We start from the raw sequence: 17,024 nt of genomic DNA, 5'->3' as shown, positions 1-17,024 counted from the left end.
ATTTCATTACGTGCGAGCGAGAATTTCAGGACTGTCGAGTACGAGTTGGGCCTCGGTGTTGTTCGAGATGGTAGAGCCGTAGAAACTGCTCTCGTGTACCGTCCTCTCTGACCTATTCGACATGAAGCTCGTTTCGCGCCAATGGATGGATGCTGACTCGATCGTGGAAATTGCACCTGAAGATTTGGTGTCCGGTAAATCTATATCGGATATTATACTATCTGTTTCTCTTGATCAACTACAGGCAAATGACCTTTGGAACTTCTCTGCAGGCAGCCAGGCGCCATCGTCGTCATCCTGATTTTCAGTCTTCATGTGGTGGCCAGACCGACAATAGGTGTTGCAGGATGCATGGTAGATAATCAACGAATAGGGCACTTAAAACCAACCAAGGCGCATAGATACTGGGTCCATGCGTGGTATGTTTTGCGTAGCATTGGGGTCTTAAAAGATGCCATCCAATGCCACCTTGTTTCCCCTCATGATCACCGGTTGATAGCCCTAATCGTGGACGATGTGCGTCAACATGTCACGTTGCAATTATGTCTCACACATCGGCGGCAACCAAATCGGTCCATCCGCTCACAATCCAAGCACAAGAATGCAACCCTCTACCACGTATATTCCGACTCTTTAGGGTCATGGGCTAATGCGGTAGTTCGGAAATCTGTAATCACGTCCTAGCGCGTCTCCACACCGACGTGAGCATCCCTACCTCTTCGAGTCTTCCCCGCATGTCGGCCCTTTTATGTTAAGAAGTCAATGTATATACATATGGATCTTCCGCAGATCGACCTGTCGTATCCACACTATTAACTTTACATTCAATCACTCATCCTTCACCATGTCTAAAGAGCTTGACCAGTCGCATACTGAGCACGTTCATGATGCCAGTAACGAAAAGAAAGAAGTTGTGCAGACCCCAGATGCCATCGCGACAGCGCTTAACAATGTTGGAGCTCCATCGCCATGGGGAAAAGGCCATCTTAAGCTGTACATGGCTTGTGCGCTCATCTACCTTTGTTCAACCATGAATGGTTACGACGGTTCGCTCATGGGTTCAATTAACGTTCTCTCAGAGTATCAGGAATACTACGGACTGGGTGATACTGGGTCGACTTCAACTGGCTTGGTGTTCTCCATTTTCCAGATCGGACAGATGTCGGGTGCTTTGTTCACCTGGATATGCGACTGGAAGGGCCGCAGGTTGACCCTCGCTATCAGCTCGTTCCTCATCTGTGTATCTGCGATCTTTACTGCCGTAGCCCCGACTTTGTCGTCTTTTATCGCCGCCAGATTTCTCCTCAGCTTCTTTTCGACTATCAACACCGTCGCTGCGCCGATGCTTCTCGTCGAGATTGCTCCTCCTCTACAGCGAGCTACTGTGGCGGGAACATATAACACTTTGTACTATATGGGGAGCATCATTGCAACATTCAGTATAGTTTACCCCGTCTTCAACTACAATTGATCAATATGGCTTACTAGGTACTAGCAATGTACGGTGCGAACCTTCATTTGAGCGGCAACATCAAGTGGCGTCTCCCCCTCTGGCTGCAGATGCTCTGTCCCGGGCTCGTTGTCCTCGGTAGCTGGATGTTGCCCGAGAGTCCGAGATGGCAGGTGGCTCAAGGAAGAAACGAAGCAGCTCGCAAGTTTATCATCGAGCATCACGCAAACGGCGACGCCGAGCACCCAATCGTCGCTATCGAAATGCAAGAGATCCACGATTCGCTCGTTGAAGTTCAAGGCCGTTCCCGGTGGGCTTGTTTCGACTTGCGAAGCCTTTACAAGACTCGCGCTCGCCGATATCGACTTATGCTTGTCATCGCCATGTCTTGGTTCGGTCAGTTCTCAGGCAACAACGTTTCGAGTTATTATCTGCCGTTGATGGTGGAGAACGTCGGGATTACTTCTACGAACATGGTTCTTTTGCTGAATGCGTTCTACGCACTCTCCGGATGGGTCGCTGCTACAATTGGAGGTATGTGAAATCAGTGAAAATGGGCAACATGTCTCGCTGACAAAGATGCATGAAGCTCGTCTCCACGATATTGTTGGAAGACGCAAGATGCTGATGAGCTCGTGTCTGGGCATGTCCATCGCGCTCGCTATCGTTGCCGCTACGGCAGCTGAGTATGAGCGATCTGGCAGCACACCCTCAAGCTCAGCAAGCATTGCGTTCATCTTTATTTTCGGCGTTGTCTTTGCTGTTGGATTCACTCCAATGCAGCCCATTTATCCAGCAGAGGTTTTAGCTAGTAAGTTCCTCCTGGCCTGGCATGATCGATCACTGACACAGACAGATGATCAGCGAGCAAACGGCATGATGGTGTTTATGATAACCTCCGGCTGCGCAGGGTTCGTCAACACTTTCGCGGCTCCTGTTGCTATGAAGAATATTCGGTACTGGTTGTAAGTACATCTGTGAAGTCATACTATAAGATATGCCCCTAAAAATTGTTACAGCTACGTGTTCTTTGTGTTCTGGGATCTCTTTGAGTTTACCATTATCTATTTTTTCTTTGTCGAGACCAAAGGCCGGACCTTGGAGGAACTGACAGCTGTATTTGCAGCCAAGAATCCACGTAAAGCGAGTACCAAGCGGGTCTCAGAGCCTGAGTGTTAAAAGTTTCACAGCGATTGACTATCTAAGAGGTTAAATCCTGGATCTAGTAGTTAAAGCATCAACATATCTAACATACATGCCAACCACAACTATTTAAGGACACTGAGGATGTCAAGGGACAAGGAAATGAATGGTAAATTTAGGAGAATATATGAACAAGAAACTCTCCCCACGACCAACCTCCATACGCCTAAGTATATCTAGACTGAACCATGCAGTTTATGGACATCAGTAGGTAACTTAGATTATTATATACATAGCTCTTGCCATGAGAATCCAACGAGCCATTCTCTATCTTACTGCATAAAGAAGCACAAACAACAAGCCAATGAAAGCCAATAATTAAAGTTTATACTTACCATGTTCTATAATCCTAAGTACTAATGTGTATATGGAGATCACGGCGAACATAGTTGAAATTCCAGGTATAGGGCTGTGAAACAAGCTAGTGGCCCTTGAGCACTAACGCGTTCTTTTATATTCGCGTCCAAGCTGTTCCCAAGAACGGATGAATCCTTGTCCCGGCAGCCCAATTTTGAACTCCGAGACTCTCATATACGCTAGAATGACATTTTGTAATTCCGTCCAAGGTCAAGTCAAAGCCAAGATTGCATATTAGTTGCTCGACGGCCCACGTGTTGCGAAAAGGAGTCAAAACGTGGGGAAAATGTAGAGGTCACGATGTCAAGTTGACTAATTCGTCAACGAAAGAAGCAAGGATATATATCATCCGATCCTTATCCAGGATCTCAAGAGCAGATCACAACCCCATGCCGCAGTCCAGCTTGGTATTTTCGGCAACTACGGATATCGACCAAAGCGGAAGCTTGTCCCATGTAGGTTTAGACGCTGGGACCAAGCTTCTAGTGTCCATTGGAACCTTGGCCAAGACAACCTTCAGGAGCGGGTGGCATCCATAGTTAAGTTTCTTATATAAGATAAGATTATGGCCCCTCAAACTTCCACGATAAGCACCTTAAGACTACTCAAACCATTCTGAACTATTCCCCAATACCTAGCATCAATGAAGAGCTTCAGCCTTTTCGCATTGGGTCAAGCTCTGCTCGCAGCAGCCACTCCTCATGGCTCCGAGCTCCCCGTTCGCCAAAATGGCAATAGCTTCGCAGGCGTAAACTCTTTCTTCCTCCATGCTTTCAAGCAGTAAGATTCACCTCTTCCACGCACCAATAATGTTACAAACTGACGTCAATACAGGCAGGATCGATTGGAAGTCCTGGACGCCATCAAGAATGCAAATCTGAAGGTCCTACGAATCTTCATTTCGGCAACTGGCCAGAACGCCAAGAACACTGGCTCAATCGCAATGCCTGACATCGAGCCCCAGACCGTAGGTGTTTGGGACGACACCCAGCTCAAAGCCATAGATCAACTCATGGTAGAAGCACAAGCCAGAGGCATCAAGCTCACCATCGCGATCCATGATCGCTACCAGCTCGGTTGCTGGGGAAGCGATGCCTATGTGTACAAGTACAAGCTGCCTGCAGTAGACTGCAACACTCAGCCCGCTAGTGCCAATAACGTCGAGTTCTGGTACTCGGACAAGAACTGTATTTCCGATTTCCAGAATCGTATCCGTCATGTTCTTGAACATAAGAATACACTTATCAGTGGAAGTCCCGCCTGGAAAGATCTAAACAGCCATATCTTTGCGTTCAATATCCAGAACGAAGGGCAGGGCCATTTGAACAACAATGTTCCGCCTCATCCGTCGTGGTGGTGCGATCGAGCTGGCTTCATGCGGGGCATTATGGGTAGTAGCAAGGTTCTAATCTCTACCGGTAAATCATCACTCTCACAGAGCTACCCTTCTATCACTAACCCAAGGTCATAGGTGGCGGTAATGAGTTCCCCAACTCAGATGTTGCAGAGAACTGGGCTTGCAAGGCCTTGGACCTCGTCACAATCCACTCGTATTCGGGCGTCAACGAATTCAAGAACAAGGGTCCAGTTGCGCTGCAGCACGCAAAGAGCGCCAACAAGCTCATGCTCTTTGAGGAGTTCGGTGCTACTGGGAGCAGTAAGTCTACCACTGTCGGTCAGCATATCGACGTGTTCAATGGTCTTGGTGTGCCGTGGATGCCCTGGCAGATCAGCAAGCCTGGTAACAAGGCAAATGACTATGAGTTTTGGACGGATGAGGCTACTTATGGTGTTGTTAAGGATGGCTCGAATGGTGCTTTGGCAAAGGCCGCTGCACAGACGTGGTCTATCTAGGAAACCTATGAGGAGTATTGAGCTTGCTCAAGTGGAATGGTCGTGGTAAAGGCTAGCTTCTATAGTATGGACTACGGTGGACTTATTCGAGTAAATAACAGCTGGCTATTAGTATGAATAAGATGGAACTGAGCTGGTGGCAAACATTCCCAGTATTATATATCATCAGGATATTCTTTTTTTCTTCATTTCCAAGTTAAACTAACACGAAGAAATCATTTCACCATATTTAACCACTGCGTGTACTTTGCTATACTTGAAAACTGCTTGACATATGTTGCTTGTTCTAAATAAATCAGGATAGAGCAACACAAGTTTGACAAGGCACACATGACAACAATTACGAAGCCCCCGTTCACCTCAAATAACATCCTAGGGAAACCCGCCACCAAAGATGCCACCCCCACCAAAAATACCACCGCCACCAAATGGGTTCGGCCAGTTCGAAGGATCAAGGCCATGCAGAATCTTATTTCCAATATCTTCAAATTCTCCCCCGAGCTGTTGGAACGCCTGGCCGATCTGATCAGCGCTGAAACCAATATCACCCAACAAGCCGTTAATCTGGTCAGCACTCCAACCGTACGCCGTCTGAATAGCCGATGCTATCATCTTAGCATCATTGCCAAACGTACTCTGCAAAGCCGACGCTACTTCTTGAGCAGCGAATCCTGCCTGCTGCAGGGTTTGCGCAACAGCGGTGGCAGACAAGCCATAGGCAGTTTTCAGACCATCTGCTATAGTGTTGGCGGCGAAACCTGCTTGTTTCATAGTAGTGGCTGCTTCGTTGGCGTCTTGGTTGAAGGCAGTTTGCAAGACGCTTGCGACGTTCTCAACACCTGTGATGACAGTCTGTTGGACCCTGTTGGCCCAAGCGCCAGCTTGGTTTAACAGGTCACCGAATATCTGGCTGGCGTTGCTCTCGATGTTGTTAAGAATGGCGTTGAGTAGATCGCTTACGCTTGAGATGTTGACGTCAGCTGTGAAGTCGCCAAAATTGCGCGTCAGGCCTTCGAAATCGAAGCTACCCCCAACCGACAGAGCGATATCTGACGAGCTTGTGTTTAGTGCAAAGTGCGCACCGACCAGCGCTTGCAAAGGCAAAGATCCGAGACTTATTCCGCCGATTGAGGGTAGTGAAATAGTGTCGTTGAGGCCGTATTGGAATGAGGCTGCTAGGTTGTGGAAATCGGACAGTGTGCAGCTCATGTTGGAAGTCAAGATGCCTCCAAAGCCCACGTCGAACTTGATGCCGTCCGAGGTGATATCAGCATCCAGATGCCAATTCTCGACCTCGAATAAATTGATAGCACCGTTCAGGTGCAGAAAGGGTGAGGCGAGCGTCTGAATCTTCAGGACTGCGCCACCCGGAGGCACCATCTGCTTCATCGTAGCATTTTGGAGAGCCTGTTTCTGAGCCGCCTTGGTGATTATCTGGTTGTTCTTAATGGGGTTGCCATTAGCATCCACCTTCAAGCTGACGCCGGTGCCATCTCCCTTAATCGAGAATATATTACCAAGCGACAAGGGTGACATCTCAATGTCAGCTTTCACGCCGTTGGCAAGATCAAGTTCCACGTCGCCGTAGAAGTCAAAGCCAAAGATGTCGGCTGCTGCGCTGAAGCCGTAGCCCATGTTGGAAAGGGATCCGTCGGGCAACACGACAGGTTCCATGGGGTTCTCAGACCACTGGAAGGAAAGGTCGGAGAATAACACCGGTACGTCCACAGGGCACTGAGCGTTTGTGAAGACTGTATACACATCCGTGAGGTGCATCTTGGGCACGTAGAAGGAGATGTATAGCGGGTTCGGCACCTCCTCTATCAACTGGCAGACAACCACGAACGAGTCATCGTCAAGTGGCACGATGGTGTTGTTACCAGCGTCACCGATGTGCAGTTGACCTGATAAGCCAATAGCAGCACTTGGAGGCTCGAAGATGATTCCGATGCCAACGCCAAAGGAGTCAAAGTGCACGCCCTTCATGACTGGTGGTGCCGGAAATGGACTCTTGTCTCCTTTGATGACTACACCAAAGGCGGCCTCAATGTTGTCGATGGTCATAGACAAATCTGCCTCAAACTTGTTGTCGAATATATCAAACGGCATTTCGCCAGTAACGGTGAAGACAACAAACTTGAACAGTGGGTTGATGTCAATGGTGGCAGTGGGCTTATTGATGTTCAAGGTTCCCGCGTCTCCAAAGGGTACATGCATAGCATCAAGGCTGATAGACAGACGAGTGCCGAATATATTCAAGCCCACAGCGTAATTAAACATGACTGAGACCTGGAGATGCTGGACGTTGAACAGTGACCCAAAGAACTGCAGTGCCTCATCTGACTGAGCAGGCAGCTTCTTCAGGTCTATCCCGGCTTGAAGAGCGAGGATATCATTATTGGTATTGCAAGTAAACTTGGTCACCACAATATCCGGAAGAAACTCTGGCCATGTTGCGCCCAGAAGCGTCGCGAGAGTACTCAGTGAGTACAAGGCCTGGTCCATAGGCTTGCCTTTGGACTCAGGTTGCTCGGCTGTGTATGTGATACCCATCATGTACGTAGCAAACGTACAGCTCTTGTATTGCTCATGCTGAGCAAAGAACTTGTTCACGGGCGTGACTTGTGGCTTGGATGTATCTTTCCAGATAGCATTGAAGGTCTGCGTAAGCGGGTCGTTCTTATTATTGGTGATGAAAGTGATGAACGCCATGGTTTGAGCCATAGCCTTAACATCGGCCTCACCGACGGCAAATGGGCCAGTGCTCACATCTTGCAAGTAAATGATGCGTGCAAGGGGGGAGTTAGTCTTTGCATCACTAACGATCAGCACTGAGGTTGGGTGCTTGAGTTGCAGTGAAGTTGTAGTCTTTGGGGGTACAGTTGCAATGGAGGTCAAGGTGCCGAAGTAGTTGGTCTTGTCTTGGTCACTGAATGAGTCGTAGACCGTGACACTGACGTCTAAGTGATTGGCAAAAGATATCTTTGGAGCAGCCATGATGATAAGATTAAGCAGTTCTGGAAGAGAGAAGAGGGCAAAGTGAAAGGGAAAGGTCTTTAGGAGTTGGATTGTTGCGGTGATGGTGGTTGATAAGTAACTTGACCCAAGAATGTTACTGTCACTTACACTCATTAACATCCAGTCTTCTCGTTGGCCATTTGAGGGTATTAGCTTATACGGGTATATCCGAACTCGCTTGATGCCAATACCCGGGCCGTTCCCTCCGTCATGATGCGGAGCTCAGCTCTCGTCCTTACCGGCACTATCGGATCTAGACTCTGCACATTTCTGCCAATTGAGATTAGAAGAGATGTCTGTGTGATACAAGATTACTCCAAGCAGCCAAATACGAATCAATTACGAGGTATATTACTGGCCCTTTCCCGTACACAGTCACAAATTCCCCGCTCGGGGACCGGTTGTGCGGCTCATCGTAAGCCTAGGGCTGACTTCTCCAACCCAATAGCGACACCCGTGGCTGGCTAGTTCGAACGGCTGAGCATACACTATCAAGGAGATCGAGGGGTGATAGGCGGCCCAAGCTCCTTACCTGGCGCTAGCTACCGAAGCTAACGATAAAATGTACCGATGGAGAGTTTAGGGCTGCATGTTTCGTATTCAGACCGAAAATGGTGGCTTGTTTGATTCGTAGCTATACGGCAGCGAGACTAGTGACGAGCTCAATTTGGACGAAAGTTCCGTTTTTCGGCATTTTATCTCCGAATGGGGGTATACCAGCTGCGGAACCGATGCTGAGAGTGGTAAGGTGAGTGGTGGGTGAGATCGATAGTTAATATTGAGCTGACGCATTTGAAACAATACTGTGATGAGCGGTCAGATGAGTACGGACTGGCCGTATAGTGGCTGGCTGAATACAACTAGGAATCTAACTGTCGGTACGGCCCTGGGAGTTACCCCTCATGACGAGGAGTTTGAACTGTTCCAGCTGCGAGTTCGATACCGAACACAGTAAGTCATTTTCTCGTCACTAGTGTATCTTGGACTTGCCGATTGAGTCAATGCCGACAATGTAGCTTAGCGTACTCAAATTGGTGGTCAGAATGGTGGCTGGCTGAATTTCCCGTCCCGATAACGACTATGATATAGATGCGTAAGCTTGTGATAGTAGCTAGGGCTGAGCACATTCAGCGTCATCTGACAACACATGATTGGGCTAGCACCGAGAAGAAAGGCCAACGAGCATCCGTGGTAATATGTACCAAGCAAACTGCGGCTCTCCGTGAGGGACGACTTCGACCATTCTAGCCAGCAACGCAACATGAACATTTTTCCATCTCACCAGTTGTGTCTATGTCAGCTATTGTGGTAGAGGATTATGTATATATAGCTCCAAAGACTGCACTATTCACATCAACAGCCACTCATCCTTACAATCATCTAATACAACAAAACCTATTCTTCTCACAGCCATTCTCACTCTATCTATTCACTCTTATCCAACCATGAGCTCCACAAGCAATCCCGTTGCCTCGATCACCAACAACTCCGGTGTTTCTGTGGACATCTACGATGTCTTCAACCCTAGCACCGACCCCAAGATGCAGGGGCCGTTGACATACACCAAACTGGCCACTGTGTCAAGCGGCAGCACCCAGCAGGTGCAGACCATTCACTTTGCCAGCCAGCTTCAGGCCATGTTCACCGGCAACGTCACAGCACTGAGCGGTACCTTCTACCAGCAGTTTCCTGTGGCCGTTCTAGCAGTCTCCCCCTTTGCTGATTCAAACGCTTTCACTGTTACCAGTGACAATCAGCAGAGCATGGTGGACTCGTTCAAGTTCATCAAGTACACCCAGGCGAATCCGTCCTCGCAGCTGGCTACACAGTTCCGCACAGCTCTGGGCGACACGACCAACCAGAAGACTGCTGTCAACAAGTTCTTCCAAACCACTGGTAGCTTCAAGCTGTGCACGCTTAGTACCTGGACTGCGGTCTTTACTTGGCAAGCCCAGTTTACGAACCCCTGGCAGGGAACGTACTACCTCTACAGCCTTGACAAAGTCCCGGCTCTGGTAGCGACGCTGGCCATTACAGCCAGCGCGGCTAGTAGCTCGGCTGTGCTGACGATGGCTGGCACAAACAACGAGAACACGGCGGTAGTCATGGCAGGTGATGGTACCATGTCAGAGCAGAACCAAGGCACCGGCAACTTGTCCATTGCGCTGACCCCCACCTGGCTGAACGTCGCCCAGACCAGTCAGCAGGACGGCAAGACTGTGTCCAACTACGTCATTGGAGCTGCGTTCACCGGTACTATCAACGGGCAGAAGGTGGCTGGCAACCTCAACCAGCTGGCCATCCCAGATCCTTCTGATAACTCCAAGAACGCAAGCAACAAGAACTCGGCCAACGGGTTCTCTCTTAACATGCTCGAAGGCTTGATCGGGATGTTGACCAGCATCGGTATGCTGTACTACATGGCCAAGGGCCACAAGCAGGCTGAGACCCAGAAGAAGAATGACGTCGAGAAGGACGCCACCAGCAAGAAGGATGCCGAAGACAAGGTCGAGAAAGTTGAGAAGGATTATCAGGCAGAGTCAGTTCCAGAGGTTCAAGCACAGGCTGCAAAGGTCGAGGCCAACGTGCCAGAGGTGCAACAGGGTTACAAAGAGGTTAACCAGGCCCAAGACATCCAAGGCAAGACAGACACCATCCGCCAACAGGAGCAATCCCTGGAGGAAGTCTTGCAAGGCGGTGCTCCATCCCAGGCCACCGAGGACACAGCCGTCAGCCTCTCCAAGGCCAGCAACGAAGTGGCCTCAGCAACAGATCCCAGCAAGAGCCCAGAGGAGCGCGATACGTCTCTTAAAGATGCCACGACAACTCTGAATAAGACGAGTGAGGATATCCAGACTGCGTTAAAGAACGAGGCTGAGGAGCTTCCGAAGGAGGAGGCGCAGAAGTTGGAGGATGCGAGTGAGGCGATTGATCAGACGCAGAAGGAGGCTGATGCTGAGAAGGAGGTGCAGGAGGAGCAGGAGAAGGAAAATGAGGAGAGTCCGGAGAATGAGGTGGAGGATTCTACTTTTGATCCGCCTGAGGGGCGGGAGGCACCTCCTTTTGAGGGTGCAATCTAGTAGGCTAAGCTTGTTGGGTTGCTTGGGTACTTGTTATGCATTAGGACTCAAGATACTATCATTTAGTTGAATAATCTAGGTACAATCTAAGGATTTTGTTATTATAGAGACTGTCTACGCCGCTACGGTTCATACTCTGATATTTTCAATGCTACCTAGCAAGTTGTGACATTCCGATCCAGTGAGGAAATAGTCTAAAAGAACCAGGACTCCGTTGAATGCAGATAGTCATGATCGGGAAGTGGGAGGCTCTATCTGGCCTGATCGTATCACTTCAACATCCCTATCAAAGTGTTCCTGAATATCACAATTTACAACGTGACACTCGGCAGTTAGACCTCCTCAAATTCGTGTCCCCTATCCTCAGGACTCAGCCCCATCGAATAAAAATCACCAGACCCTTGTTTATCTAAATTGCAAGCGAGCGCCGATCACTCCAACGGTTCTGGATCCTTATGGATCTAAACCCTACGAACGTAACTATCCGCCCAACTACAACCTATCAAAAGAGCTTCTATGTAGCATTGAACCAAAGTTGTAGCCGGGGAAGCCGTGTAGCTCTCCCTGGTCGTTGGGTCCACGAGAGGGGGTATTTAGTCTGTCCATACAAAATTAACCTCAGTCCACTTCAATTGTTTCGTTTCTTTGCACCTTAAAAATGTCTGGTTTCAAAGTTCTCATCATCGGCGCTGGGCCAACAGGTCTCCTTGCGGCGCTTGCGCTGCAAGGAGCGGGCATTGACTTTACGATTTTGGAGAGGCGAAAGGAAGCTGATTTGAACTGGGGTGCTTCAGTATGTCTTTGGCCACAGAGTGCGAGAGTTTTGGATCAGCTTGGCTTGCTTGATGAAGCGAAGGCGCTGCATTTGCCGATGAAGAAGAAATGTAACCTTCGGCGTGATGGGAGCGTTATGAGTTGGAGCAATATGATTGAGAATATTGGCCACTAGTAAGTCTGCCTCCTCCTGCTGTTTGATGAAAGCTGACCTTTATAGCCACGGCCATGAATGGATGCTCTTCCAGCGCGGCGATCTAGTCAATCTGCTCCTGGGCGATCTCTCCGACATAACGAACCAACTCCTCGTCGACAAACAAGTCACCTCAATTGCCTCAGGTCCCGATGGTGTCGAAGTCAAGTGCGCAGATGGCCATTCCTACAGCGGAGACCTCATCATCGGTGCAGACGGTATCAACAGCACAACGCGAACCTTTGTCGACGAAATCACCCCCAATACTACAAGCGGCGACTTCACAACAACATTCTACGGCTTCTACGGCCACGGCACCACTGTATCCAAAGATCTCGAACCAGGCGTCGACTACGAATGCCACTCTGCGGGCTTCAGCTCACAGCTTATCATGCCGTCGCACGAGAAATACTTCTTCACCATCTACCTCAAACTCGATAAGCCAACAAACGATCGCTATCACATCACCGCCGAAGAAGCAGACGCACTTGCAAAGAAATACGGCGATATTTATCTCGCCCCAGGCGTTACCTTCAAAGAAGTCTGGGCCGCAAAGAATTGGACTCACACCGCTCCATTCGAAGAAGGCGTCGCAAAGAAGTGGTTCAAAGACCGCGTCGTTCTAGTCGGCGACTCCGTGCACAAAATGACGCCCAACATTGGCTTTGGCCTAAACACAGGATGGCAATCCACCGTCGTGCTGATCAACCTTCTCCGCGATCTTCTTCGCGACAACCCCAACCCCGATATCAAGGAGCTCACCAAGACATTTGAGGAGTATAAAAAGACGAGGTTCAACCATGTTACTAAGGATGTTGAACTAGCGGGTACGACGACGCGGTCGGTTATGTGGGACAATTTCTTGTGGAAGTTTTTGGATCAGTATATTATGCCTTATATTAACGGTGATACTATCTTGGCGAAGCTTATGTGCTCGCCGACGGTTCAGAAGGCTGTTACGTTAAACTTTTTGCCGGAGCCGAACTTTAAGGAGGGGCAGTTGAAGTGGCATAACAAACCGGTTATTGTGAAGGAGTAAGGATAGCAGGTGGTTGTCGGAGGGTTGTTTGCGCAGAATCACATAGCATAGCATGCTTTTCATTGAGTTTAATACATAATGTCTCTTTAATTTTTCTCTGTGCAATTTTGACTCCGCTCTAAAATCTTTTAGCTGAGAAGCGCGTACTACTTCCTCAACTCAGCTGTCGCTTCTCGCAGTGCCTCAGTCAAAGTCGTCCTCCCATAAATAACATCAACATCACTCGGCTTCGAAAGGTCCTTCTCCGCAATACCGCCCGGCAAAAAGCATGTACTCATCTCAACCCAATCATTCACGATTTGTGGCGCGAAAATCTTGCCATAAAACTCTGCAAGGTCTTCTTTCTCAACAGCCTTGATCTCAACGTTCTTACCCAACGCCCGCGAAAATGCCTTCTGTACGTCCAGTGGAGAATACGGCTCTGGTCCGCGGAGTTCCAGGATACATGGTTTGCTGGGAGGTGTCCAGTCGCGGGTGAGTTGCGTAGCCAACGCTTCACCTATGTCCTTGATAGCGACCATGGCGATGTTGAAGTCGAGTGGCGTGATGGTCGAGAAGAAGAAGGGGTTTGGGCCTTTGAGTGTCTCAACGGACATGGTCCAATTTTCCATAAAGTAGGAACATCTGATGATAATGACTTCAGGGATGTCCGTGGTTTTTAAAACTTGTTCCGAGATGTGGTTTGTTTTGAGCTCACCCTGCATATCCGTTAGAGCAATTGAGCGATCTTGAAGAGCAAACTCACCACGTCCTCCGAGAATTCCGCACCGACACTCGACAGCAAAACAAGTCTCCCCACACTACCAGCCCTCTCAATCGCGGTTTTGACATTATTGGAGATTCTCTTCGCATGCTCGACGATGTCGCGACCGTCGTAGGCAGGCGGAAGGACCATCAAAACGGCATCAGAGCCGGAGAAGTCTAGGGTATTCACATCTCCAACGTCACCTTGAACCGCCGTGAAATTGCCGGCAGAGCTGAACTCATCGGGGACTTTCTTCAGATCACGGTACAAGCCTGTGACTTGGGCCTTGGGGTTTTGCGATAACAGCGAGCGAATGGCTGCTGTGCTCGTTTTGTTACTTGCTGGTGCGATTGTAACCTGCATTTTGGGTCAACTACGATAACAATGGTAACGATTGAGCAAAGTGGAAACAGTCGGATAGAAAGGTCATAATAAAGTCGGGAATCATACGATCCAACTGACGAGTTTAATGATTCCAGTGGTTAGTCAGCAAAGTTAAGTTCACGATCATGCAGCTGATTCTCAGCGTTGTTTGTGAACATTCTCACGCTAGACCTCATGTCAGTGGCTGAAGAATGACATCACAAGAACCAAGCTAATCCCTTTCAGACTTAGCTCCCTATGGTTCGCCAAAAACAATACTTGCTCCATATTAACATCACTTTATTGCCCTCTCAGGTGAATGATGATCAAGTTATAGATATCGTAATAGTCGCGATCCAGAGCCATATCCGCTACCGTCCTGACATCAAATCACAGATGCTTGTTTCAATCTTGGAGTATGATAACAGAACCTTGATTGCCCCAACCTACGATGTAAGCATGCTTCATCGCTTGGAGTCTTCTTGCTCTTCTCATTGCTGCTCAATCGATCAGGTATGAGACAGCAAATTTCTCTTCCAAGTTGCATTTTGAGAATGTGATATTGGACAGTTTGATCCCGCCCTTAACCTCTGATGACAGCCCTAAAAATAAAGCCGGCCAGGCTGACGCAGCCCATGGGTTTGACTTTGACGGTTCAAAAGAGCCCTTCCTCCCTGCCTACCTTGACTGTGTTCGCTGCAGAGCGAAGCGTGGACAAGAATTCTGGCGATCGATGGATCGTGTGCCAGATATCGTTGTCCATATTTGGTCGATGGGTTTCTCCCAAGATGTGGATTCAAGCAAGCAGATCTCAGGAGCAATAAGGGCTATTGAACACATGAAGATGTATGAAACACGGAGTAGTGTGAGTGCCTATTTCCGCACTCCGAGACCCTCGGTGCCTCCAACGGAATCTCAGAAACGGAAGATTATTGAGCATTTTAATAGTTCACTAAGAATATCAGAGGATATATAAGCCGCGTTTTGAGCTGAGTGGGAACCGTTACTGAGATATGCTCTTGTCGCTGCATTGACAGGCTGCAAGATCTGTATCGACTACTTTCAGAATTTGGGTCATGAGCTAGAAGAGGCACTAGAAATTGAGCGAATCAGGAACTCGACGATATATGTGAGGGGCTGCTAACAAGAGGCTTCACCATGGAGAATTTGTTCCTGGCCTGTAACCTGGATAGTACGATTAGTTGCCCTGGTTGAGTTGGCTGAGGTTTTGATTTTGTGAACGGATGGCTTGTGCATTGGACTTAATAAGAATTGATATGTTGTTACTACCTACAACTGTGCAATTAAAGCAATTCAGACTTTTCCTTTATCCGCAGTGTCTTTTGTAACTCAAATTTGAGAAGCCTTGGATGTAGTGCCATGTCAATCAATCATAAAGGGCCTTCCGGAGTAACAAACACCAGCTCCGATCAGCCTGCTCACCCTAGAATTGAAGCAGTTGAAACAAAAAGTCATTAAGTAGTAAGGAAATGCGACAGATCCTGCTCTCCCTTGGCTCTTCTAACGTCAAGTCAGCATGCCAAGTTTTCCAAAAACGGCAATCCGCTTCACCGGGGATTTTGCGATCGACAAGCTTCGGTAGTTATCGCCAAGCAAAAAAAGCCTCAACACCAAACTATCATCTCGTGATATTGAATCAGAAGATTTTTCACGACATTTTAGGTAAGAAGGATCCACTAAAATAGGCAGCGAAATAAAAGTTGTTACCCCGTGTCACTGAATCCACAGATACTCCGCCAGGGATAGATCCCCATGGAGTAGAAGGCCGAGAATTGGGCCGATGGGCATTGGAGAGCGATGGTGATCGGAGGAGAGAATGTCAATTGCTTTAAACAGCAGCAGAAGATTGAATACAGCGAGACGTAGAAACAATCTCACAATCGATAGGTCTGGTCAATATCACCTTCGAAAGTGTTAAAGATGGATGAATGGGAGAGGCTCAATTGACGCGACAGGCAAACAATAGATGTAACAAATGCAACGCCCTTGCGCAAATGAAACGTTTCCTCGAAGGGAACTAATCCAGTCTCCATAATCATCGCAACATCTAATCCCCATTCCATTCTAGAAAACAAACCGGTAATAAGAGATCATCGTTTTAACAAAACCGCGCCATAAACTCCGGGAATTAATATCGTGATGGAGGCTCTGCGGTCCGTCATGCACCGTGCCCTTTGGCTCTGGAGCGAAGAAAAAAAAAAAAAAAAAACTTGCTGGTGGAGAATCACGAGTCGTTCCCCAGCGAAGCCCCAAATTGGGTCTGTCGCGTGCCAAACAGACCCAATTCAGTACCTAGGAGTTCTCTCTCTCAGTGATGACATTTAATTCCGAATCCGCCAAGAGAAAAAGCCGAGAATTCAGCTGCCCAGACAGACACAGAATGATCGATCGCCCAGGACGGCTTCTTCGGGATCATTGCTTGGCCATCAATGAGCCTGGCGAGTTAAACCCTCTGAGATGTACTGATTGCAGGGGTTAGAGGTAGAGGGTGCACTGTGACGCAATAAACGCGGGAAATAAGCAGGACCTAAACCAAAAAAACTGCGAGCCTCCTTCGATGAAGTCATGTCATTGTGGGGACAAAAGTTAGTTTATCAAGAATTGATTATTGTGCTGCCTGGTTGTGGACTCTGACGGCGAAACCGATTGGAAGACGATAAACGCTTGAACCTATTAGTTTGTTTGTTTGTTGGTTGGTAGAATCCTTGTGTTTGGTACGACGTCATTGCTGAACTGACTCGGCCGAGTTCAAACAGCACCAACAGCACCAACAGCACTCGCAGTAGTACATAGTGGCCTTTTGCTGCTGGATGGATGAACGATGCACGCATCTGATCAGCGAATTAGCTACGTGATGGAATAACCACATCACTAAGCTTGTCCCCTCTCGGCCATCTAAACACCCCGTATCATGCAAATCTCACCCT

At 48.5% G+C, this 17,024-nt stretch overlaps 6 protein-coding genes across 6 annotated transcripts; 4 read left to right on the top strand and 2 right to left on the bottom strand.

Moving 5' to 3' along the window:
- Positions 1-844: 844 nt before the first annotated feature.
- On the top strand, positions 845-2,629 carry J7337_003272 (uncharacterized protein; the record flags this gene model as incomplete). Its single annotated transcript, XM_044820989.1, has 4 exons — positions 845-1,439; positions 1,496-1,984; positions 2,040-2,415; positions 2,470-2,629. 4 exons carry the CDS (start codon positions 845-847, stop codon positions 2,627-2,629), a joined length of 1,620 nt encoding a protein of 539 aa, XP_044685289.1.
- Positions 2,630-3,653: 1,024 nt separating this feature from the next.
- Positions 3,654-4,864, top strand: J7337_003271 (uncharacterized protein; the record flags this gene model as incomplete). Its single annotated transcript, XM_044820988.1, has 3 exons — positions 3,654-3,790; positions 3,845-4,428; positions 4,482-4,864. The coding sequence occupies 3 exons, from the start codon at positions 3,654-3,656 to the stop codon at positions 4,862-4,864; spliced, it is 1,104 nt and encodes a 367-aa protein (XP_044685288.1).
- Positions 4,865-5,236: 372 nt separating this feature from the next.
- Positions 5,237-7,861, bottom strand: J7337_003270 (uncharacterized protein; the record flags this gene model as incomplete). The annotated part of the gene is made up of 1 exon (XM_044820987.1): positions 5,237-7,861. One exon carries the CDS (start codon positions 7,859-7,861, stop codon positions 5,237-5,239), a length of 2,625 nt encoding a protein of 874 aa, XP_044685287.1.
- Positions 7,862-9,327: 1,466 nt separating this feature from the next.
- On the top strand, positions 9,328-10,962 carry J7337_003269 (uncharacterized protein; the record flags this gene model as incomplete). The annotated part of the gene is made up of 1 exon (XM_044820986.1): positions 9,328-10,962. The coding sequence occupies one exon, from the start codon at positions 9,328-9,330 to the stop codon at positions 10,960-10,962; it is 1,635 nt and encodes a 544-aa protein (XP_044685286.1).
- Positions 10,963-11,620: 658 nt separating this feature from the next.
- On the top strand, positions 11,621-12,968 carry J7337_003268 (uncharacterized protein; the record flags this gene model as incomplete). The annotated part of the gene is made up of 2 exons (XM_044820985.1): positions 11,621-11,910; positions 11,957-12,968. The coding sequence occupies 2 exons, from the start codon at positions 11,621-11,623 to the stop codon at positions 12,966-12,968; spliced, it is 1,302 nt and encodes a 433-aa protein (XP_044685285.1).
- Positions 12,969-13,114: 146 nt separating this feature from the next.
- On the bottom strand, positions 13,115-14,076 carry J7337_003267 (uncharacterized protein; the record flags this gene model as incomplete). Its single annotated transcript, XM_044820984.1, has 2 exons — positions 13,115-13,666; positions 13,714-14,076. 2 exons carry the CDS (start codon positions 14,074-14,076, stop codon positions 13,115-13,117), a joined length of 915 nt encoding a protein of 304 aa, XP_044685284.1.
- Positions 14,077-17,024: the final 2,948 nt, after the last annotated feature.

Source organism: Fusarium musae, chromosome 2, assembly GCF_019915245.1.
Source record: "Fusarium musae strain F31 chromosome 2, whole genome shotgun sequence".
NCBI lineage: Eukaryota > Fungi > Ascomycota > Sordariomycetes > Hypocreales > Nectriaceae > Fusarium > Fusarium musae.
Note: the sequence above shows the minus strand (reverse complement) of the source record. Positions and strands in the feature narration are given on the sequence as shown.